The sequence below is a fragment of the Haliotis rufescens genome, unplaced genomic scaffold (assembly GCF_023055435.1).
Source record: "Haliotis rufescens isolate VD_foot unplaced genomic scaffold, xgHalRufe1.0.p SCAF_2, whole genome shotgun sequence".
NCBI lineage: Eukaryota > Metazoa > Mollusca > Gastropoda > Lepetellida > Haliotidae > Haliotis > Haliotis rufescens.
This window is the reverse complement of record NW_025963890.1, coordinates 34339244-34363935: the sequence shown is the minus strand read 5'-3', so window position 1 is coordinate 34363935 and position 24692 is coordinate 34339244. Positions and strand designations below refer to the sequence as shown.

Sequence of the window (24692 nt, the reverse complement as noted above, 5' to 3'; positions counted from 1 at the left end):
TGTAAGGCGGGATGTTTTCTAGTCAGGTTGGACGGATGAAAATGTAATAATTAATTTTGTATTTCGAATTGGTCTGTGAGAATTTTGCTTTAATGAATATGCTAGCCGTGTGTAATATTGCCTCGTGGAGAAAACCACTGGCCTGTGATTATATCTATGAGTGATGGTGTAGCCGCGAATAGCTGCAATGCTGCTGATGGGGCTTTAAGCAATATTTACTCACTCACTGACACTGAGTTTTGTTTCCAGCTTTCGGACACATTAATGTTTTCACTGTCATTGGACATTCATGTACACAGTTTCTTTTGTTAAATTATATGAGCATGTTGAGGGTTTTAATATAATAAAGTACATAGGAAACTGTCACAACGGGAGAGGACTCTACTCTATTCCACATAGGACTTTGTGTTTGTAAATTGCTTAGCATTTTCAAGCTCAAGTCATAGTTTTGCTAAATGCTACTTGGAGAATGAAGAGCATGAAAGAAGCATGACCAAAAGACTACTAACGAGCGCATGCGCCTTGACCTATGATATTACGCATGCGCACGGACAGCGGCTAAAACACGAGAACGCAAGTGCGCGAGATCGCGAGAAAATGAAATGTCGCATTCTCGCGTTCTCGCGATTTCGTTTTTTTGTGGCGTATTTTGACATGTCGAGATTGCGAGATATTGCATCATGTCCAAATGTCGCATTCTCGCGTTGTCGACTTTTGACAAAAAGTGCTGCGTATCAGAAACACGATTATGCGAGATCTCGAGAACGCGAGATTTTGGCCAAATCCCGCGTCCTCGCGATCTCGCATTCTCGTGTTTGGGGCATATCTAGCTCGTTTCCAAGGGTCGAGATCGCGAGAATGCGAGATCGCGAGATCGCGAGCATGTCCCTTACAGTATTCCATAGGTCTTACTTAGCGAAGTGCATCAAATCAGGTAAACCACCTTTATTAAAAAAATGAAAAGATCTGGAATATATATGTTGACGCTAAATTGACGGTACACATGCTTTGCAAATCCTGAAATCGACCGAAATCTGCACGGCAGTTTACGAACCGGAACTGTCAAGTTCGGTGCGCGATTTTGATTTAGATTCGTCAGTCTAGCCAAATATAACTCCATAATTCCAGCCTAGTTCGGCAAGACATTCAAGCCAGCTTACATCGACATGGGATCCAATTGTACTACCCTCCTTGCTGCTCTGTTGCTTTAGCCATATGGTTCGGACTGGCAAAATCAGAACAAAAGAATATGGCCAAACTTACCTTCCACTGATTTATCATACTGAGCTTGAAATAAAAGTGAAACCGCCTCATCTACTACATATTTAGATCTAAGATTCATATTTAGATTCAGAGTGACAAAAAGCTATCCTCAAGATAAAGAGGGATGACTTCATCTTTCCAACAGTCAACTTTCCCTTTATGTCGAGCAATATTGAAGCCGCTCCAGCATAATGTCTTCAAAATGGTTTGTCAACTTTGAGGTGTAATCGAGCATGCTCTTTCTACGAAGATTTCAAAGACCGTCATACGATTTTTGCTCAAAAGTTGTTTGATCAGGGTTACAACATTCAAGGCCTTATTTTTTCAAAATGCAGCACTGACGAACATTACGTATGATTCAATTTCCTGTTGTACCATATGTTCACGTGTTTGTACGTGAACAGTTGATTTGTCTTTGCATGTATTTGTGGTGGTTGACGTCGATGAAGCATGTTATGCTCATCTTTTCGCTAACACCTGGTATGATCACTATCTGATGGTGATTGATAAACATATGCTCATGACACCAAAGTATCTTGTCGCTTGGATGTATAGGTTAAGTGATGTTGGAAATAGTGTGCTGTGGGCATGTGTACTGACAATCTGGAGCCTCTGTATGAAAAATCATATTTTTTGGAATTGATCAACATAAATATCGTTGATCAAATATCACACACTTCTAATTGCAATTGATAAATAAAGTGTGAATGATGTTAACCTTGATATAACTACCACAATACTCACCACATCCAACTGACATGTAATTCCATGTGATATATTTTCATAAGATAAATACCGTTTTTGCAATATATATTTATTGACAAGTTCACCTCACGTGGCACTTTGTTGCCCACATTTTCTCGATGTAAGTCAACGAGAGACCATGGACTATCAGGACTTTGTCTGATTTATACATGCATGCTGTACCTCGTTTTAAATATATATAAAATCCAGAATGATATTTGAGTTTAAAACCTAGTTTAAAAATGCAGAAAGCTATGTAAACATCCTCTAGGTGAAAGAACGGCACGTCTTTCGATACGCGATACACCTGTGTCACAACCTTCATACTGGTGACATACCCAGTTCCAGAACAGTATCCCGTGTATCTTGAATGAGGATAGCTCTTGGGGGACGCATACCACTTTGACTTTGTTTCTCTAACAACGGCGGCATTCAAATAACACGCACCTATCACAGTATTCTGCAGCATCACTGCATTATGATTGACGACATTAAGCATGTTGGGGACGTTGATCCACATATCATCATCCGTCTTGAGAACAAATCTTGCATGGGGACAATAGGTGTTCGCCCACTTATACCCCATGATTGTTTTGTATGTCAAATTCGCATAAGAGTCAAAGAAATCCTCCATCAGTAAATCCTCCATCTGCTGTGATTCTTCCTGGACACTTTTTATCAAGGAGTAATCTTCAACGATTCCCAACAGAAAGACATACCTCACACTTCCGGTATTGTTTCTGGAGATCGACGACCACGTTGAGCGGATAACATCTCTGTTACGTCTGTTAGCGTGACTGGTGAAGATGAGCATCAACAGATCTATCTGCCCTTTCGAGTCACATATATCAGTGTTCTGTATAAGATAGTCGAAATTATGTCTGAAACAGTCCCTGCAACTGTCCGGGCGCACTCCGGGATCGTTATGCTTATTGTTAGAGGCAGGATGAGCATTACCATGAGATGTTGAACTGCCATTCACACGTGGAGTGAAGGGACGTGAATCGTTTTCTTGTTGCTTATCGTTTGATGAGGATAAAGCACTAGCATGATATGTAGAGCTATGATTCACAGGTAGGATGTTCACACTCGACTGGTTTTCTGTTTGCATTACATCATAATCGTCTAGATTAATTGCTGGCATTAATTTCTGAGACGTATGTGCAGTATCTGGAAGCAAATAAAGACTCTTTGCATGAGATGTGCCTTTGTTGGCGTGTCTGCTTTCCGTATGTCTAGGCACTTCTCTCATTTGATGTTCACGTACGATGGCGATCACCACTAATAGTGAAGATATCATTGATACCAATAGAAAAGCTCCTATTATTTGTTTGTGAGACGCCATATTTAACCGTCTTGGGAATGAGGCCAAGTGTAGATCCTTCAACTGAAACAGGGGAACATATTCGGTTTACAGGAATATGTATGTAAATATATTTAGTGCAGAATACTAGATAGAAATTGACTAATAGAGTGTATTTCAGCTTTTAGAAGAACACGGAGCTTGAAAATTGGCGCTTTTCTATATACGACTGTGACGTCATATCTTTAGCGTGACACGATGTGACATAATAATGACGTGCTTGGCTTGCCTCTTCTGGGATGACCACTTCACGTTGGCTCAGACAGTATGTGCGCTAAACACTTTTAAATCCTATCACGTATGAGAACGGATTATGTTGTAAAAATCAATCTTCGAGTATACAGCGACATGCCATGTTTAAATGTTATTGTCGAAGTTTCTTAATTCAGATCGAGCTACTACTCACAATATGCTGTATTCCTCAATGTCAAGCACTAACTCCAAAGAGTTAGCGTTTTATTTTGTCATAATAGAATATCTGTGTTTTCAATGTTGATCTAGCTTTGTATGACCTAATAATTTAACATTTCGCCCAATTTAACATTTAAACCATCCAAAGTCAATTCAACGTATTGAAAACTACAGGAAACCTATCTCTACGTTAAAAAAGTGATGACGTGCCTGTACCGCGAGTCGTATCTTACACAAAACAATTGCCACCTGAAAGATATAACAATGAACTTATAGATTTAGATTACTTACATCGTCATCAAGATTCCGTTGTACTGTACTCGATTGCATGAACATCAGATAGTAACCATCCTTAAACAGCTTCTTCATGCAGGGGTATGTCCCCACAACCTGTTCCGCTGGGTGAGCAATACGAAGATTGATTCGTTTTAATAACGCGTCAAATTGAAATGTAACCCGTGCTCTATCCAGATGTTACCGAGGCGCTTACTTGTATAATGAGTGTTCATATACACAGAGATCGATACTGCGGAAGTATAACAGTGCAGTAAGAAAGTACGCCCTTGTGTCCTTAAGTCAATACCCAGTTGTACACAATGGATGATGAATGGATTATTGAACGGCCAAAGATCTTGTGTGAATTAAGGACCTTTGACAAGCACAAATATCTAGACTCTGTTTTTATATATTTAATACTTATACACCTGATGAAATCACTTGTATATATACTCACACGCAAATCGGGTATGCAGTATACATGTCATTTATTTTCTACAGTAAAGACAAGAAATACTAATAGGGCAAGATTGACAAAAAAAATAAAAAATAAAAAGTTTAATGGATTAAAAGGCAGATGACATAATTGGGTTTTTTCAAATGTTAAGGGCTTATACAGTTTCGGGTCAATACCCAAAATGTCAGTCAACACCTGGTGTGACCATCATTAGCATTGATCACTGCCACACATCTCCTGTACATTGAGTGGATCGGACGATTTGTGAAGGCCCTAGGGATCCTCCTGTACACATCCAGAGCAGCTATGCGCAGTTCATCGGCAGTTGTAGGGAATAGACGCACATTGTGCAGACGCCTTTGAACCTCATCCCACAAATGTTCGATGGGGTTCAGATCAGGGCTGAGGGCTGGCCACGGTAGAACACGGATGTTGTGTTGTTGCAGAAAGGCCATGGAAGCTCTGGCAATATGGGGACGAGCGTTGTCCTGCTGGAAAATGTGTTGTTGATCTTGTGCAAAAAATGGAACAACGTGGGGTCTGATCACTTGGTCGATATACCGCTGAGCAGTGACGCCGTGTCCCCAACCTTGACCAACATTCAGAAAGCACATGGTCCAAGTCTCGCATTAAGTCCAATCCCTGCCCATATCATGACGCTAGGTCCATCCCATGGATCCCTTTCCACAACGTTTCTGTCAGCGAAACGGTCACCTCGACGCCGCCAAATCCGTCTGCATGGGAGACACAAAAGCGACTCAGAGAAGATGACACGCCTCTACTCACGATGACGCCAATTGCGTTGACCCTGTGCCCACTGAAGTCGTGCCTGCCGATGCCGTGGTTGGAGAACAGGACGACGTGCTGGTCGGCGACATCTGAGGATGTTGGAACGGATACGTCGGATCACAGTGTCCCGGCTAATGTGTCGATTATGTATTCCTATGGTCTGTCGAGCACTTTCACTTGAAGTTAGGAACGGGTAATCTGCCGATCTTGTCGAGGTGTGGTGACCCTACGATGACCGCTCAGAGGAAAGTCATCTGTGGTCTGTGTAGCATTGTATCAATGCAGGAGACAGTAAATTGTGGATATTTTAACGTTGAATGACGGGCAACATCTTGGACAGACTCTCCAGCTTCCAAACGTCCGATAGCCTGGTTTCTCTGAATTTGAGTTAGGCGTGGCATTAATTGTTGACCAAGGAGTGGTAGGTCCAAGAATCGGCCACAGTTTTAAACCCACTACAGTTCGTGACAGTTGGTGCATTTTCGATTTCGCGAGAAATGGGTGCATGATACCCACATAATCATCGAAATGGTGCGTTTGGGCGATTCGATTTTTATGTTGCGTTTTTACTCGGGGCTTCCAAAATGCAACCAAAAATATTGATAACACCATCAGGCTTCACTACATGCTAAAACTCGTATCAATTTATGGTTCCGTGTTTGTTACCTATTTGCTTAAAATCACTTGCGTTTCTTTTGCGTGTGAGTATATATATTTTTGAGTGTACATGTATAACATATTTTCGTAAATATGCGGGTACGCATGAATATATGACATGGGATTTATTGATTCGTCGGGTGATTTTTGTGACAGAGAAGTGTGGTAGGGAACACTGTGGTAGGATAATGTTGATAATTGTGAGGAACGAGGGAAGAACAAGCATGGCTAGTGATGACACAAGGGTGAGTTTGCTTTTGTTTGGTTGTTGTTTAACGCCGCACTCAGCAATATTCCAGCTATATGACGGCGGTCTGTAAATAATCGAGTCTGGACCAGACAATCCAGTGATTGACAACATGAGCATCGATGCATGCAATTGGGATCGATGGCATGCATCAACCAAGTCAGCTAGCCTGACCACCCGATCCCGTTAGTTTGCTTTTGAAACAGTACTGAATAAATGTAGCGGGTGAAAGTGGGTTGTGTGAATGTTCCAGGACAGTTTCAAATAGCCAAAATATTCGACACTAAACCATTGCATCCTTTTTTTCTCGACGTTTGTGTGTGACGAATATTAGGAGCAGCTATATAATCAATAATAGCCACTATACGGGCACCTAACCCTTATGATCGAAAAGGGGACCCAAAGGCTTAAAATAGAGTTCGAGGTAATCTAAAAGCCACTAACGGGTACCTAACCGTAAAGGGGTGATTGATCGTAAAAGGGATCCAAGAGCTAAGGATAGTGTTCGGGGTAACCTACCCAGTTCCACGGTCCCACAAAGCGATCTGGAAATGCAAATGCGTTTGCTCCAATATTGTAAAAATAAATTGAAAAGAATGTAGCTCCTTCATGAAAAAGAGCATTAGGAATGTCTATAGAATGACCCATGTGAAACAGAAACTCATCTGATACTTGCTTTACATCGAACATGTTTGGTAAATTATTCTTACACATTTTCATAAGTTTCGTTGTACATGTAAGCAGCCATGATGACACTAGTGGTCAATATATGCATTTACAGTTGTAATTGTGAAATACTGAAAAGACCCAATACTGTGTTCAACGTTTGGCAGCCAGTCACTGTGAGCCATTGCCCTGCTTCACAAGAAAGGGAATCCCGGTAACAGATAAATACAGGAACACTATATATATATCTTTGCCTAGTGGTCTTGGAAACGTATTCGCTTCTAAACTGCACAAAAGATTTACTAAACTGGGCCGCAAAAGAAAGTAGAGGTCAAGTTCCATGATCGATTATAATATAATCAAGGGAGGGGTAAGAAATGATTGATCAACCGCAGTTTGAATGGAATTGTGCAATCACAGGTAATGTAAGCTCAAGGTAAACAATGGTGGGGTAAGAAATTTCTTTTTCAAAAGTTGTCTGAAATGTCACCAAACAATTGTCAGACGCATTACAAGTTCATTGTCGACACGGTTGCCTTCAATAGCGTGTATGACCGCCAGCTGTCTCAATGCATGCTGTGATACGCCGCCTCATCCATGACGTCAGTCTTCTGATCTCCACAAATACCGCCCCACACCATGACACCTCCTCCGCCGAATGGATTGAACTCTCGAATACACGCCGGAGTCAAACGTTCCCCTCTGCGTCGATAAACGCGTTCTCTGCCGTCATTTCAAAACAAGTTAAACCGACTTTCATCAGCAAACAGCACTCGACGCCAATTTCTCACTTGCCAGCGTCGAACCTGCCTCGTCCATCGCAGTCTCAGGCGTCGATGTTGAGCAGTCAGTACCATTCCTCGGAAAGGACGATACGCTCGGATTCCAGCAGCACGAAGTCGTCGTAGTACTGTACGTTGGCTAATGGGATGTCCCAACGCTGTTACTGCCGTCGCCGTCGCCGTCGCCGTCGCCGTCGTCGTCGCCGTTACGAATCTGTTTCGCAGGTGAATGAGCCGTATCTTACCCTCTTCCAGGGTTTGTTGTCACTCGGGGTCGTCCGGTTATAGGCATGTCCTGTGTCCTCCCTGTCTGCCTGTACCGTTGAAGCAGCCTGGCTACTGTCAATGATGTACAACCAAACCTTCTGGCATCTTGGACATGTGTTGCCCCCATTGCGGCCATACCGAACGCATTTATACAGCTAATATGCACGTGCAGTTTATGCCATAGGCGGGAAACCTTTTTCACCATTTTTTGTCACCGCACGAGCGCCGTCGAAGGTGGCGCGTTCGGGTGAGGTGTTTTTTGTTACCTGTTCCTGGGCACTCATATTCCCAATACCCACTTTCCACTAGTTATCGCTGTTTTTAGGAAAATTACACATTGCCAACCTATACTTTCTTTTGCCGCTTAGTTTATATATGTGGTCCAGCCTCATAGACGTAATGCAAGCTGGTGGAATTGTAGACAAAATTAGGCTACTATGGATCGCATATTCTATAGAACGTCACGATGCAAAGGTATTCATTACTAGTCCGGTCAAAATAACGATGGACCCACCACATATTGCAACAGAAATGTTTTTAGTTTATTCATATTTAACAAACCCTCCTTTAACATCATATCAAAAATCTAGGAAGATCTAAATGGGGAAACATTCAGGCTTCTTTACTATAGCGATTACCTAGCATTTTCATAGAAAAAAATTAAAAAAATAAATTTTTGAAATTTACTCCAAGTTAACTCTGTTACATATCATATGAAAGCTACCAATACAGGCTTCATTATGTTATACCTTTCCACATTCTGACTTGTTTTGATTCAGAGAAATCAGCAAAAATCTATTTTCAGCTTTCGATAAGAGTAATCTATCGTGTTCCAAACAGCATTAAATGGTCATATGCTGACCGAAACAACCCATTAAGTTATCAGCACACCCATGCATAGTAACAGGTATGCACATCATAGTTCACCTCAAATGCCTCAGACTGTTGGCAGTTCAAACAAGACATACCACGACATTCGTCACACAGTGAAGAACACTGCAATCTGTGACAGCTGCAGCTGTTTGAATCACACATGCTCGTTTTATAGTAGTATTGTATAATTGCGAGCAGTTCTTTAGGAGCTGGTGGCACACCGGTTAACTGTGGAAGTAGTTCACCAATAACTCTCCAACCCCATTCTTCTGCTGCAATTTCATCCACCGCTTTCCGATGCTGCACCTGATGATAGACCCGCATGCTGTGACATTTTGCAGCAGCTGATGTTGGGGGTAAGCACTGCAGGGTGACGTAGGTGACCTTCTCACGAAACCGACGGTAGATAATTTAGGTCTTCTCCTGGTAAACTGTTGTATAGGTACAAGAGAGCCTATTCTCCAAATATTATTATCTGTTCTCTGGTTATATCCTGCAACGGCTTGTCAAACACCTTAGCATGTTCCCTGAAGTCAGGACTTGACTGGAATATTTTCAAAGATACTGCTTTCCCTATGCTGTCTTTGTTTATTTTTGGTGTTCGCAAGGAATTGTTCCTTCTCGGACTGAATGATCATGTCATCGTCAAACTTTGCATTTGCTCCAACTACACCCTCGGTTCTCCTCAGATGTGTCATATCCTTTGTTGTTCTCGTTGTAGCCATTAAAGACAATTGTTGGCATGCCATAATGACTGGTGACATAATTGCAGTACATGCCAATACATTATTGTAAGTGATTCCACGAGGCCATGGTAAACGCTGCAGTAGTGATCCACCATCAAGCATATACTGAAATTCTTTTGGAATCAGAAGCGAGTTCCTGACATCAAACATTTCCCATGTGGCATTAGAGAGAAGTGGTTTGTTAGCTTGCTTCAGTAGAATAGTTGAGTCAAACAGTTCATACAAGGTTCCGTCAAGGTGTCAGATACAATTTTGCCAGACATTGAATTCAAGATCATCGATCCAACACTTTTTGCTTCATCTGCGTAGACTGTGTTATTAGTAGTGATGCCATTTGCAATATTTCTGAGGACAGGGTCTTCATGAAATGGATCTCGATCAGCGAGGTAGTCTACCAGACTTTTCACATCTGATGTATGTCTGTAAATCCTTGCTATGGTCATATCTGTATGCTGTTCACTGCTTCTGTTTTCAACCTGAGTCAACTCTTGAATTGTATTGTTTAGCTCCGTTCAGACAGGCATGGGCATCAGCCATACAAGACGTTGTGTCTCGTTCATTCCAGTTCCTCTTGTTAGTCCACCATTTGTTTTTAAACTTCACATGAGGACTTGTTCGATAAATAGATCAGGGAATAGACCTCCCCACAAGCGATCAGATTGTCGAACAACGGGGTGACCATCCTCAAACATCTTGAGAACTTCTGGATGCATTTCTGGCAGTTGTGCCAATCATGGAGTATGGGAGCATATGATATAAGGATTTGAGATGGAGGTTCCAATTGCCAGTTCTCTCACCTCGAATGAAACTCCTTAGGATATCCACAATCTCCATAGATTGCATCCAGGTCTTTGCTGTTCTTCATTGAGTCCATCATTGTTTGAAGTTTGGCGAATCAAATCATCAAATGGATTACATATGTCTGTGAGATCTTGTCAGGTGAGCAATCTGGGTTTTCCTCTGTCACATCCTCCACTGGTTCCTCTGTCACTTCCTCCACTAGTTCCTTTGTCCCTTCACTACTGGTTCCTATGTCACTTCCTCCACTGGTTCTCTCACGGCGTGTCAGCCTAATGTGGGAGGAAAGCCCGAAGTGATGCAGGTCTCAGACGTTTTCCACTTCGATGAAACCCATGGACACGGCTATGGTGCTGACAAACCTAGAAACATAATTGGGGCGAACGGGGATTCGAACCCACAACCATAGGTTTCTGGCGTGCCCATGGGACGCAACTTTGCACAGCGAATCGCGGCGCCTTAGACGACTGGGCCACCCGTGCCCCCCGGTTCTCTCATGATCTCTTGAACTTCAAACTTCTGTTCATACTTGTTTGCTCAAACTTGAAAAACCTTCACTACCAGCAAAGCCTTCACACTGGTATCTACAAAGATATGTGCTCTTGTTATTGCCTTTACTCGTGACCTTGTTATTTTGTCTTCTTGGTAAACATGGCCGCCAATGTGTAACTTGTCGGGAAACTTATATTTGTCAACATTTATTGATGACCTCCCTTGACATATAAGATTTAAAAAGGAAATGTTTTAAGATGAAGGTTTTCAAACAAATAAACAATTTTTGATATTATCAAATAAATATAGTTCAGACTAACAAAAAGTATGTAGATGAATAAATATGGATATATGTGTTTTTCCCCCAATTTTGTTTTTTGTTTTGTTTCAAAGGCCGAATATTTAACTTTTATGCAAAATAGATACAAACTATAGATACAAAAGGACTGCATGTGATGCCAGCTTTCATTTGATGTCTAACTTGATATGGTTAAAGGAAAAATGAAACCTTAAGTTTTCGGGCTTTTCACATTGATTTACATTGATTTACCCCCAAAAGATCATACCCAAACTAAACCATTTTCCCCAGCATAGATTTTCCTAGATTTTAACTATGTTGTGAGGGGATGCCTTCTGAACATGAAACAGGAGAAATCATTTCTCTTGCAATTTGTGGTGGGTTTGTTAGGATTTGAAACTTGAAACCGCAGGTAGCGTTCGTATATTATGGGCACAATAGAATAGAATAGAATTGGCAAAAGTTATGATCTTGTGTCATTTAGTTTGGCGCCGATCGGAAGTTCCTAACATGCTAAGAGGGACATACTTAAAAGAAAAGAATATATATTGCTGTGCGTGACACAAGTAAAAGGCTTGTGTAACGCGCAGCAATGGATATTTTTTTCTTTTTATGTTATGTTAGTGTGAAACGGGGCTGCCTCCTCACTCATTTGTTTTAGAGCTGGTAGTTGAAGTATTTACATGTGGCAAAAGGAATGCATTTTTATCAAGATATCATGAAAGATTTAAGATTTAATGGATGTTGTAATATATGGTGTACTTTTATGTAACACTTCTTCAAAGTTCGTATTGATTGTGTCATATTGATAAAATTCTGTGTCATGGTTTCAAAAATGACTGATATGGAAGTAAGCATAAAAGATCATTGGAAGCGATGTGCCGTATATTACAGCTGCCCTCTCCGTGATATATGGTCCTTTCGTTTTAGACAAATTGGAAAAGGAGAAATAATTTGTAACCAGCAACAAATTACACCGGTAAATTCTTATTGCAGATTCATGGTTGTTTTTGGAGTATTTCCAATGAGAAGACATTAGGATCACATACATATTACGATCACACAAAAAAATGTCGTTTGAAGTTAATGTATGGTTTATCAAAGTATAGTTAGGAGATTGATAAAGTCGTCTGTACCATTTGAAACCTTGCATTTCATAACTGTATATGTCATTTAAATTAGACGGAATATTAGTTAAATGTAAGATACATTATGGTGTGTATCAAGATATTGTAGCACATTGCATAGAGTATATGGACAGTAAGTATTGACGAAAGGATAAACGTAACATATGGAACCATTTCTATCAAACACTCGCCTACTGTTGACATCTCATGCCTAATACAATGCAGCAAATTATATCGAAAACGCATGTTGAGTTAATAGCTACAAACTAAGAACTATAAATTAATGTTGAAAATAATCTTCTCATTTCACTCCTTTGTTTCAGTACCATGTCAGCTGTGTCAGTTCAGTCGTGAGGGAATTCAGGAAAAAAAAAATAAATAAATTATGTCTTAAAAATGCTATCCTTCTCTAAATTTGAATTATACCAAATGAAATATTATTTCTATAATTGCGAAGTTTTGGTACAGGACAGCCTGGTGCTATAAACTCAATCAAGGAAGTGATCAACAATTGAGGAAGACATGGTAATATGAAACTAAGATTACAGAGATACACATTAACAACTGGATGTCAGGGGTTGAAGCTTTAATGACGAAGCGTGTAACGACAAAGAAGTCTGGATTTGAGTGTGTAGTTACCAAGTTGTTGATCACTTGATGAAAATATCAGCACTTGTACCCAAACGCCACATAAAATGAAGTTGAAATCCATAAGTTAACTCTGTCTTAATATTTACAACCTGTATACATGCCACTTAAATATATGGTTTGGGCATACTTTAGGTTTTTAACTGTAGGTATTATATATTATCACTGAAAACACCGAGAGATATCAGAGTACTGATATCAGTAGGTGAAAAACCTTCATAGATTTAGATTCAGTCCTATTATGGAACCCATCTGGTGTACATGATCATACCGCATTGCAACCAAACACACAACTAATTTAAAAGAGTATATCAGAAATTAAGTTCGCTTTCCAATATCGTTGTGATTGATATACCTTAACGTATGACACATGTTTCAATGAGAAGGTTATTGTAGTTAACAGCATGATGTTGAAAATAATGTTCGTTGTTCAGGCGTAGTAACATATACACTTTATTTAACGAGGACTGGTCGGCTTGGATTCAGTATACTGTGTCTGAGTAGGGTGTACATGTTATACTGCGGCATGGTATCTCAGTGGGCAAGCACTGTGACAACGGCATTAGTCCGGACTAGTACAAGCAGCCAGACACACACGTGCATGCACGTGCAACAATCTTGGACGTTGGCGTTAAACCCCATTTCACCTTACCTCGCCTTACATTCAGGAGTGATGAGTTGAACAGCAATCATACACGTTTCACTTTATTATATTTTGTGTCACCATACCCGTTAAACCCGTTAAACCCCAACTCACTCACACATAGTTTCACCATTTTCTTGCGATAAATTGTTTTGTCCATCTCATTCTTAGTTGACAAATCAGGCACACCTTTTAGGAGTCCAAAAGGTGCTAGCTGACCGTGCACGTGCCCTCTCAGCAAACTGAACAAAATGATTGAATATTTTACGTACAGATGTTTTAACTGTGTCCGTCTACATATTCTCTAATGATACATTTCGAGAGAACTGGAGGACAGTTTGAACTTGTTTCTTATGCTACACCGTTGCATGAAGACCGGGTCAGTCAATCTTGCGATAAAAGACGAAGCCCACTGGTACATGTATGCGTTTATTCTAGCAAAAGGTGGGAACTATTATGACATGTTCCGAGGATGCATGCAACACACATCGGTACCGACATCGCATCCTCACTGCAAGACCTCTTCACGAAGTCCCCAGTTACAGTGATGCGGATCTCAGGAAGTCCATGAAGCTGAACCTTGTGTCCCCCTGGCAGATGACGTCGTCACAGCAGGCAGGGTACGTGGTTGCCGAGCGGTAACAGAAGATCTTCTGGGTGGTATCTTGTATTCTCACTGAGACGCCGCAACTACAATCACACAATCAGAATGGGCTCAACAGGGTAAAGTTGCAGCCAAGGGATCCGACGTGCTTGTTTACCGTCTCATACCCTATGAAATGAAATGCGAACAAAGCAAAGTGTGCAACCCATTCAAGTATATGCAATCGGGAATTAAATGGTTATATTAAGGTCAAAGTATATATTTATACTTAGAAACCGTTACATGTAACACATTATTTTCATCTTATATGTCTTTATTGCACCAATCTCATTAAAACCAGCTCTTCTACTCCCATACGATACCTCTTGATCTGAGCTTTCTGATCAGCCAATCAGCGTCGAGTTTTCGAAATTCTCGATACGTGTACGCGGAACATTCAGACCAACATATCTCATTTCTGTATCTTGAAAACTAGCTGATACGACCTTTCCCGATTGTACATAATTATACCATTACCTTGTTGTGGATATTGTATGCAGCCTGTCGTGTCTGAGCTCCGATCCGTGGCATATGCACCCCAAATGTGTACCATCGAAGTCATATTTGTGTCCTGCGTTGTTTTGTTTTTGGCCCAAATCGAAATGTTCTAATCGAGGTGGTAAAGAAATTAATTCAAATCGTTTCAGAAATCTAGCATTTGATACGCTGAAGAACCCAGCGCAGCTTTAATTTAGATTGGGCGGTCAAAAGTCTCTCTTGTTTCACGTGAGTTCTTCTATGAAGGTGTCGGTATGGTGTCGTAGGCAACAACCTTAAATTAATGAGATTGTTGTTGCACATTTTACGATATTCCTTCATATGTTTCATGTCCAAGAATCCATAACGTTACGTCGCAAACAACTCTGCACCAAAGTCTAAATTAAACAAATGTAGAAATTTCTCCCAGCTTTTGACCCTCAAGGTCTGTGAACACTTCAGAAGAGAGGTGTACCCACCTTTCACACGTGACCTTCCCCGACTGAAGACAGGTACACTTGTTACACTTGCCGGGGGTCTGCCACTGGTCATTTAAATTCCGGTTGCCCTCACAAACTGTCCCATCGGGGAAGGTCCGGGACTGACCTGAAAGAACAAAAATGACCTTGTGAAATTTACAAATCATAGCAGTCTATTGGAGTTCAATAAATGTTGTGCTCCATCTACGAAATCTGTTCACAACCATATACCTTATCCTGGATGTATTTAATCTGTTCACAGCCATATACGTTACCATGGATGTATTTAATCTTTTCACAACCTTATACCTTATCCTGGATATATTTAATCTGTTCACAGCCATATACCTTATCCTGGATGTATTTAATCTGTTCACAGCCATATACCTTATCCTGGATGTATTTAATCTGTTCACAGCCATAAACATTATCATGGATGTATTTAATCTGTTCACAACCATATACCTTATCCTGGATATATTTAATCTGTTCACCGTCATATACCTTATCATGGATGTATTTAATCTGTTCACAACCATATACCTTATCCTGGATGTATTTAATCTGTTCACAGCCATATACGTTATCCTGGATGTATTTAATCTGTTCACAGTCATATACCTTATCCTGGATGTATTTAATCTGTTCACAGCCATATACCTGATCCTGGATGTATTTAATCTGTTCACAGTCATATACCTTATCCTGGATGTATTTAATCTGTTAACAACCATATACCTTATCCTGGATGTATTTAATCTGTTCACAGCCATATACGTTATCATGGATGTATTTAATCTTTTCACAACCTTATACCTTATCCTGGATATATTTAATCTGTTCACAGCCATATACCTTATCCTGGATGTATTTAATCTGTTCACAGCCATATACCTTATCCTGGATGTATTTAATCTGTTCACAGCCATAAACATTATCATGGATGTATTTAATCTGTTCACAACCATATACCTTATCCTGGATATATTTAATCTGTTCACCGTCATATACCTTATCATGGATGTATTTAATCTGTTCACAGTCATATACCTTATCCTGGATGTATTTAATCTGTTCACAGCCATATACCTTATCCTGGATGTATTTAATCTGTTCACAGTCATATACCTTATCCTGGATGTATTTAATCTGTTAACAGCCATATACCTTATCCTGGATGTATTTAATCTGTTCACAGCCATATACGTTTAAAGTATTATAGCTGAAATGGATAGAATAATCATAGAAATGCCCGCCTGTTAACGGAAATCTGCGGGCCACTGTAACTTGATAGCAGTCCGCTTTCCCCTAACGACGGGCTGCTATCTATTCTATTGCTATGTGACGTCATTGGCGTCACGTTTCTTGTTTGTGACGTCACCCTATAGTATGTTCTATGACGTTGCTATTTGTAACTCAGTGACCTCCATTGTAAGCTTTTTTATATTTTTTATAAATAAAGTCACGAACATGATTTCTTTAATAAATAATGTCTTTGCTCATCACAATTAATGATATTAAACACAAAACAGTGTCGAATAACGAATTTTTGTACCAGAATTTCCATGTGAAATATGTGAGGTGGGTGTTTGAAAATTCAAAATGGCTGTTACTGGCGGTATACGGTCTCATATTAGGTCAGTAACAACCATCTTGGATATTTACTGACGGTATACGGGCTCATGTGGGGTCAGTAGTTCTGCTCTCTGATTGGTCAGTCTCACTTTGAGGCATAATAATTTGGTGAGATCAAGCGATATCTACATTGTAGATATCGCTGCAATGAAATTGCATTACAATGCTTTGCAGACCATTGTGACGTCATTGTTACCATGACGTCACAATCAAATTACATCACTAATGGCTCTGCTACTGAAACTGTTAGCAGTACTTTTTAAACTTAAGACACTGCTTATTACTGTCTCCAAAGTGAAAAAGGTGGAAGAATGATGTTGAATGATAAAGAAAATCTCACCCTTGTCTCCTTTGATATTAAATATATCAACACTCGGCAAGCTTCGTAGTATTGCCACTTTTATCAACTCGTGTTGATATATTTGATATCAAAAGACACTCAGGTGAGATTCTCTATATACACCAAAAAATGTCTCGATATGCCAAACCTATATACCATGAACAATTGGTTATCACTGAAATACAAACATGTTTTTAAAAACTCTCAAGAAGAAGAAGTTAAAGTTGAAGGCGTGGAGAGATAGTCCCACGACAAATGAACCATAACTTTTGTATTTTCAATGTCGATAAGCAAAATTAATTAAGTTAAAATTAGGGCTGGGACGGGTAACTCGGGTACCTGGGTCGGGTGGGTCCTGAGTAGGACCCGGGTACCTACAGGACTACCCGGACCCGAGGTTAGTCACGTGATATATTGTTTGATGACAAAAACTCACTATAGCTCAGTGATCACACCACAAGTCGCTAATGTTCGCATTTCTTTCTGACGATGCACACATTCCTTTGACTTGTGTATGCCTGAGTAAAAATAAAGCTTCAGTCAACGTCAATGTACTGATCGTTTCATACATGTATCTAAAACGATTCCCAATCACACATTTTGTTCCCAGCTCTTGAGACCTGCAGTGGGTACCCGGGTAGGACCGGGTAATAGGGGATCAGGTACCCGGGTATTAATTTGGACTTGTCCAAGCCCTAGTTACAATACTGTTGACTATTACTTTCTGGAGAGGTTTCAATACTATCAGGGTATTTGGCTGAACGTGTGTAATAAGATGTCTATCTAATCGAGTTAACATTCATGAATGTGTGAACCTATCACCTATTTCAGGCACATTAAGTATAATATTCACTCGTATTAAATATTGATTACTTATCATCTGATTAAAATAATATTCATCAATATATACATAATAAAATACACTATTTTCTACACAGCTAATTACGTGTGACAAAATAAAGTAAATGTATCATACCCACTTCACGTGCCAAAGCTGTGTAGTTTCCCCATCACCTTTACACTCAGTGGTAATATGGACATGTAAATGTATATTATTAATTCAGAAATAATATGAGATGTAACACCCTGCGAACAAATACCTGGGATGAAGCGTCTCGCATACGTAGCTCCCTGAATCCCCGCAACACAAAGTAACAAAACTATAATCTTCAACATCGTGCTTGTGTTCAGGAGGTGAAATTGTGAAGTAAGGAAACAATGTGACTTGGACAGACTATATATCCAAACCCAATGGATAGTGTTCGTTACTCGTCTTAAAGTATCATGGGATGGGTGGGGAGAGACACACTAACCAAATATGCAGTGCAAACACTTCATGACCACATGTGGGTCGAGTAATTAGCCCTGTCGCTATATTGAGACCGAGTCGTGTTTGTTGCTGTACACTGGAGTCATTGAGCTCTCTGAATCCCGTCCGCCTCCTCTCGTTCCTCTGTACACTGATGCTTTGAGGGTGTGTTACACTGGGGTACATATGACGATGGACCAAACCCCACATGTGACCTCATCATTTAAACTGAAGGAAATGAAGGTATCCCTCTGTAAATAACCAGCAAGCGAAAAGATGTGCTCCGACTAGTCTATGAATATTTCCTTTAGGCCAACATCTCCTTAAACATGCCAGCTGAGAAGCGGGTTCGGGGTTCGGGTGTGGTTTTACAGGAAACTGAAACTGAATGTGTATTACGATATCCTTTTTCAGAGGGCAATGTTTGTATTTTATTCTTTGTTTTGTGTATTCAAATACAAGCTTACTTTATCATAATATTCAAAGTTCATAGATTTGTGTACAAATTCATTCATTCATTCATTCATTCATTCATCCATTCATTCATTCTTTCATTCATTCGCGCCGAAGACTTGGTGTGAAATTATTTCTTTCGTAATTCGACACCTGACATTCTATTTATGGTGATGTATCCCAGTGTACATAAGTAATGAAAGTACTCGCCTTCCCCTTCGATGCCCAATACATGACGTAGGAGGCAACTACAAGCGATTGGGCGGTCCCATGTGTGACATAGCTGATCGTCTGTTGTCGCACGATTCGAACCCCGAGGGTGTCGTTTTGTTATGAGTTTTGATGAGAAAAAAACGTTTGTTTTACAAAATCTAAAATAATAGCCCCATTCTACCCTCACATAAATCATCCCTCTGTCTCCTTCTCGACTATTTGTGCAATTTTAATAGAAACTCGTATCATTAACCACGCCCTGTCCATATATAATCAAGTATCGAGTATCTAAAAATTAACTGAAGTACAAAAGAACTTACACATCTTTCTAAATCAAAAACAACAAAATGTTTTCAGCTCATATCAGATCTGTATCAATCTTTCAGAATAGTCCATGCCAAAACAATCACTATAGCATCAGTGTTACAAGAGTGAAGTGCAGTCACACATATGGTACAGATTAACACTGAAACAGTAATCACGACACTGTCACTGAAAGCCAACAGTACATCACAACCGTCGATGGCTGCACACTCAGTATCTGGCCTGACCTCCATAAGTATCGATGCAAGCCAGAACCCGTCTTCCCAAGGTAAGCGCAAACAGCCGGGTGACATTACATCATTGGGGATCCGTCTCCACTCGTCCTGTTGAGCTTGTTCCAGCTGCTGGACGTTGACTGGCTGTTGTGGTCGAGGTCTAAGTTGTCACCCGAAAGATGTTCGATGCTGGATAAGTTAAGAGAAGAAGCTGGCCATGGCAGTAGGTCAATGTAATGGCGGTCCATGAAAACGTCCTTGGAGATTCTGACGGTGGCCTGTTGGAAAATAAACCCCTGTCGCTGCTGTTGCCGGAAAGAGAGGACCTCTGATTGTAAGACTACATGTGTGTACCTCTGGGTTGTCATATTTCCCTGAATGGTAACCCAAAGGTCTTCTTTTCCCCACAAATGGCCCCCAAACCATGATACCACTATCGCCATATTCATGAACGTAGGAATAATACAATAATAATAAAACCTCATTTCTGCTACTTGGTAATTATGACATGGGATGACCAAATTAAATGATATTCACACACACATATTTGGATCAGTTAAATTAGCAAAGGTGAAACTTCTTTTATATGTCAATTCAAAAACTGAATTACAGAAAAAATGGGCATTTGTGTTTAGCAGTACACAAAGAAGGTTATTCGAGAGATATTTGAATGTTTTAATTTATCCATACATATATTTTTCTCCTGTTCGCGTAAATCTATTATGATCTTACACAACATCGAAATCAAGAAGGATTGTAAAGAACAAGCGGAAATGTTGACCCCAATTTAATTACTTTTAATGTTGAAACTGAAACATAAGCTTGTTATAAATCGTAATAAAGAAAATATCCTTTAGTTAGTTAGTAAACGTTCTTGCATTAATGGTACGTCCAGTCTCGCTTGATAGATTGTCGTTTAGGGTTGGGATGAGTCCAAATTTACTACCCGGGTACCCACCACGCTATTACTCGACCCTACCCGGATACCCACTATATGTCTCAAGACTTGGTATAAAATGTCCGATTGGGAATAGTTTGACCGTAGCCCTGATAAAAGGGTGGTCTGGTCATGCATACACTGAAGTTGACTGAAGTTTTATCTTTATTCAAACCTATAAAGGTCAGAAGGAATGGGTGCATCGTCAGAAAGAAATGCGAACATCGGTGACTTTTAGTGTAACCATAGAGTTTTAGATATTTTTTGTCATTAAACAATATGTCACGTGACAAGAGCGGGACTCGGGTCGGGCGGGTACTGAGTAGGGCCCGGGTACCGACAGGACTACCCGGGTCCTACTCAGTACCCGCCCGAGTTACCCGTCCCAGCCCTATCGACGTTCGTCGCTTTCGATTTTTACTAAATACCATGTCACACAATTTCGATGTCTAATTATATCAAACCATGCAAATGTATGCTAAGACATGTTCAGCTTTATTCGCCTTCAACACACATACTAAGTAAGGATTGTGGTCATTGAAAAAGAGAATGTCTCACAAGCATGGTACGTCTTGATGAAAGAATCGCGATAATGTGTCACATTTCATTTGGGGATTATATTGAACTGTTTGTGTCTGTTTACTGTTCCCGCCGGCCCCGCGACGTAGTCGGACAAGACTATTGTACGAGCCCAAGTGTGTACATACCCAACCCACGATCGACGGTTGCGTGCACATTGTAGTAATACGCGCACAGACGTTGACGAATACACGTGGGTAGGTAACACGACAGAGGTAAAGTAATATACAGTGGTACTGATGATTCGTGGACACATCTTATCAGCGAATGCCCCATTAAATTGTAGGGAATAAATGGTGTACTACGGTTGTGTTTCCTTTCCACCGAACAAGGAGTGATCCACTTACACAGGGGAAGTATTATCCAGTCATAAGGAACCGGCGACATGATATTCTGGAGGGGATGGGAGGAGCTGGGATTGGATCGAAAAAACAATTGTCCCCGAAAATAATGTCCCCGAATAATTATGCTTCAGATTGTTGGAAAAAAATAAAATTGTTTGCTACGAAGAATACATTCTTGCAATAGGTTTTTAAAAATATATCTAGGCTCACATTATTTTTACAGAATATCTGGTTTTGCGGCTAAAGCTGAAAAAAGTATCTGGTCTTCATACAAAATCCCAGGTGATGACATACTGATCTTGTGAAAGGGTGTAGGGTGGAATTTCTTTCCTTTTTTAAAACTGTGATACAGAATCTTAACAATTACATTGATCGGTAGGTATGTGTGAAAATATGCAGTGCAAGATATGACATGCTAAGTTTTAATATTTGGTGAGGTGAGGTGAGGTGAATGGGGTTTAACGTGGAGTTATAGATTATTGCACTTATATAACGACATGCATGCGCGTGTGTGTGGCTGCGTGTACTAGTCCGGACTGGTGTTAGCCCACTGAGATATCACGTTGCAGTTGAACATGAATACCCTCACTCAGACACAGCATACTGACTCAAAGCCGACGAGCCCTTGTTGAGCCCCTCAATGCCAAGAGCCAGTCAGGGTAACAACAAGTACCACGTTACCGCCTTTTTTTGTATGACGTGTCCGTGGATCAAACCCCCGACCTTCCTCTTTCTGGGCAGACAACGGTGGCGGTAAAGTTTGAATGTATGTCATCGTCCCCTGACTGCGTGTATGTCATCGTCCCCTGACTGCGTATATGTCATCGTCCGCTGACTGCACGTATGGCATCGTCCCCTGACTGCGTGTATGTCATCGTCCCCTGACTGCGTGTATGTCATCGTCCCCTGACTGCGTGTATGTCATCGTCTACCAACAGTGTGAGCCACCTGACTGTGTGTATGTCATCGTCCCCTAAATGCGTGTTTGTCATCGTCCCCTGACTGTACGTATGGCATCGTCCCCTGACTGCGTGTATGTCATCGTCCCCTGACTGTGTGTATGTCATCGTCCCCTGACTGCGTGTATGTCATCGTCCCCTAACTGCGTGTTTGTCATCGTCCCCTGACTGCATGTATGTCATCGTCCCCTGACTGCATGTATGTCATCGTCCCCTGACTGCACGTATGGCATCGTCCCCTGACTGCGTGTATGTCATCGTCCCCTGACTGCGTGTATGTCATCGTCCCCTGACTGCGTGTATGTCATCGTCTACCAACAGTGTGAGCCACCTGACGACGTGAATGTCACCGTGTACCAACAGTGTGAGCCAACTGACGACGTGTATGCCATCTTGTACCAACGGTGCGAGCCACCTGACGACGTGAATGTCATCGTGTACCAACAATGTGAGCCACCTGACTGCGTGTATGTCATCGTCCCCTGACTGCGTGTAAGCCATCTTGTACCAACAGTGTGAGCCACCTGACAACGTGAATGTCATCGTGTACCAACAGTGTGAGCCACCTGACGACGTGAATGTCATCGTGTACCAACAGTGTGAGCCACCTGACGACGTGAATGTCATCGTGTACCAACAGTGCGAGCCACCTGACGACGTGAATGTCATCGTGTACCAACAGTGTGAGCCACCTGACGACGTGTATGCCATCGTGTACCAACAATGTGAGCCACCTGACTGCGTGTATGTCATCGTCCCCTGACTGCGTGTAAGCCATCTTGTATCAACAGTGGGAGCCACCTGACGACGTGAATGTCATAGTGTACCAACAGTGTGAGCCACCTGACGACGTGAATGTCATCGTGTACCAACAGTGCGAGCCACCTGACGACGTGAATGTCATCGTGTACCAACAGTGTGAGCCACCTGACGACGTGTATGCCATCGTGTACCAACAGTGTGAGCCACCTGACGACGTGTATGCCATCTTGTACCAACAGTGTGAGCCACCTGACGACGCGTATGTCATCGTCCCCTGACTGCGTGTATGTCATCTTGTACCACCTGACGACGTGTATGCCATCTTGTACCAACAGTGTGAGCCACCTGACGACGTGTATGTCATCGTCCCCTGACTGCGTGTATGTCATCGTGTACCAACAATGTGAGCAACCTGACTGCGTGTATGTCATCGTCCCCTGACTGCGTGTATGTCATCGTCCCTTGACTGCATGTATGTCATCGTCCCCTGACTGCACGTATGGCATCGTCCCCTGACTGCGTGTATGTCATCGTCCCCTGACTGTGTGTATGTCATCGTCCCCTGACTGTGTGTATGTCATCGTCCCCTGACTGTGTGTATTTCATCGTCCCCTGACTGTGTGTATGTCATCGTCCCCTGACTGCACGTATGTCATCGTCTCCTGACTGCGTGTATGTCATCGTCCCCTGACTGCTTGTATGTCATCGTCCCCTGACTGTGTGTATGTCATCGTCCCCTGACTGTGTGTATGTCATCGTCCCCTGACTGCATGTATGTCATCGTCCCCTGACTGCACGTATGGCATCGTCCCCTGACTGCATGTATGTCATTGTCCCCTGACTGTGTGTATGGCATCGTCCCCTGACTGCATGTATGTCATCGTCCCCTGACTGTGTGTATGGCATCGTCCCCTGACTGCATGTATGTCATCGTCCCCTGACTGCGTGTATGTCATCTTGTACCAACAGTGTGAGCCACCTGACTGCGTGTATGTCATCGTCCCCTGACTGCGTGTATGTCATCGTCCCCTGACTGCGTGTATGCCATCTTGTACCAACAGTGTGAGCCACCTGACTGCGTGTATGTCATCGTCCCTTGAGTGTATGTATGTCATCGTCCCCTGACTGCGTGTATGTCATCTTGTACCAACAGTGTGAGCCACCTGACTGCGTGTATGTCATCGTCCCTTGAGTGTATGTATGTCATCGTCTCCTGACTGTGTGTATGTCATCGTCCTCTGACTGCATGTATGTCATCGTCCCCTGACTGCGTGTATGTTATCATGTACCGACAGTGTGAGCCACCTGACTGCGTGTATGTCACCGTCCCCTGACTGCGTGTATGTTATCTTGTACCAACAGTGTGAGCCACCTGACTGCGTGTATATCATCGTCCTCTGACTGCATGTATGTCACCGTCCCCTGACTGCGTGTATGTTATCATGTACCGACAGTGTGAGCCACCTGACTGCGTGT

The 24692-nt window shown here is 41.6% G+C and overlaps 2 protein-coding genes across 2 annotated transcripts; both read right to left on the bottom strand.

Annotated features, from left to right (window-relative positions):
* Window positions 1-2089: 2089 nt before the first annotated feature.
* On the bottom strand, window positions 2090-4182 carry LOC124111928 (beta-1,3-galactosyltransferase 1-like). The gene is made up of 2 exons (XM_046471844.1): window positions 4073-4182; window positions 2090-3394 (listed from the first exon to the last, which is right to left on the bottom strand). Exons 1-2 carry the CDS (start codon window positions 4148-4150, stop codon window positions 2090-2092), a joined length of 1383 nt encoding a protein of 460 aa, XP_046327800.1. The 5' UTR covers window positions 4151-4182.
* A 9781-nt stretch (window positions 4183-13963) lies between these two features.
* On the bottom strand, window positions 13964-18391 carry LOC124111870. The gene is made up of 3 exons (XM_046471740.2): window positions 18222-18391; window positions 15147-15273; window positions 13964-14237 (listed from the first exon to the last, which is right to left on the bottom strand). The coding sequence occupies exons 1-3, from the start codon at window positions 18295-18297 to the stop codon at window positions 14087-14089; spliced, it is 354 nt and encodes a 117-aa protein (XP_046327696.1). The 5' UTR covers window positions 18298-18391; the 3' UTR covers window positions 13964-14086.
* Window positions 18392-24692: the final 6301 nt, after the last annotated feature.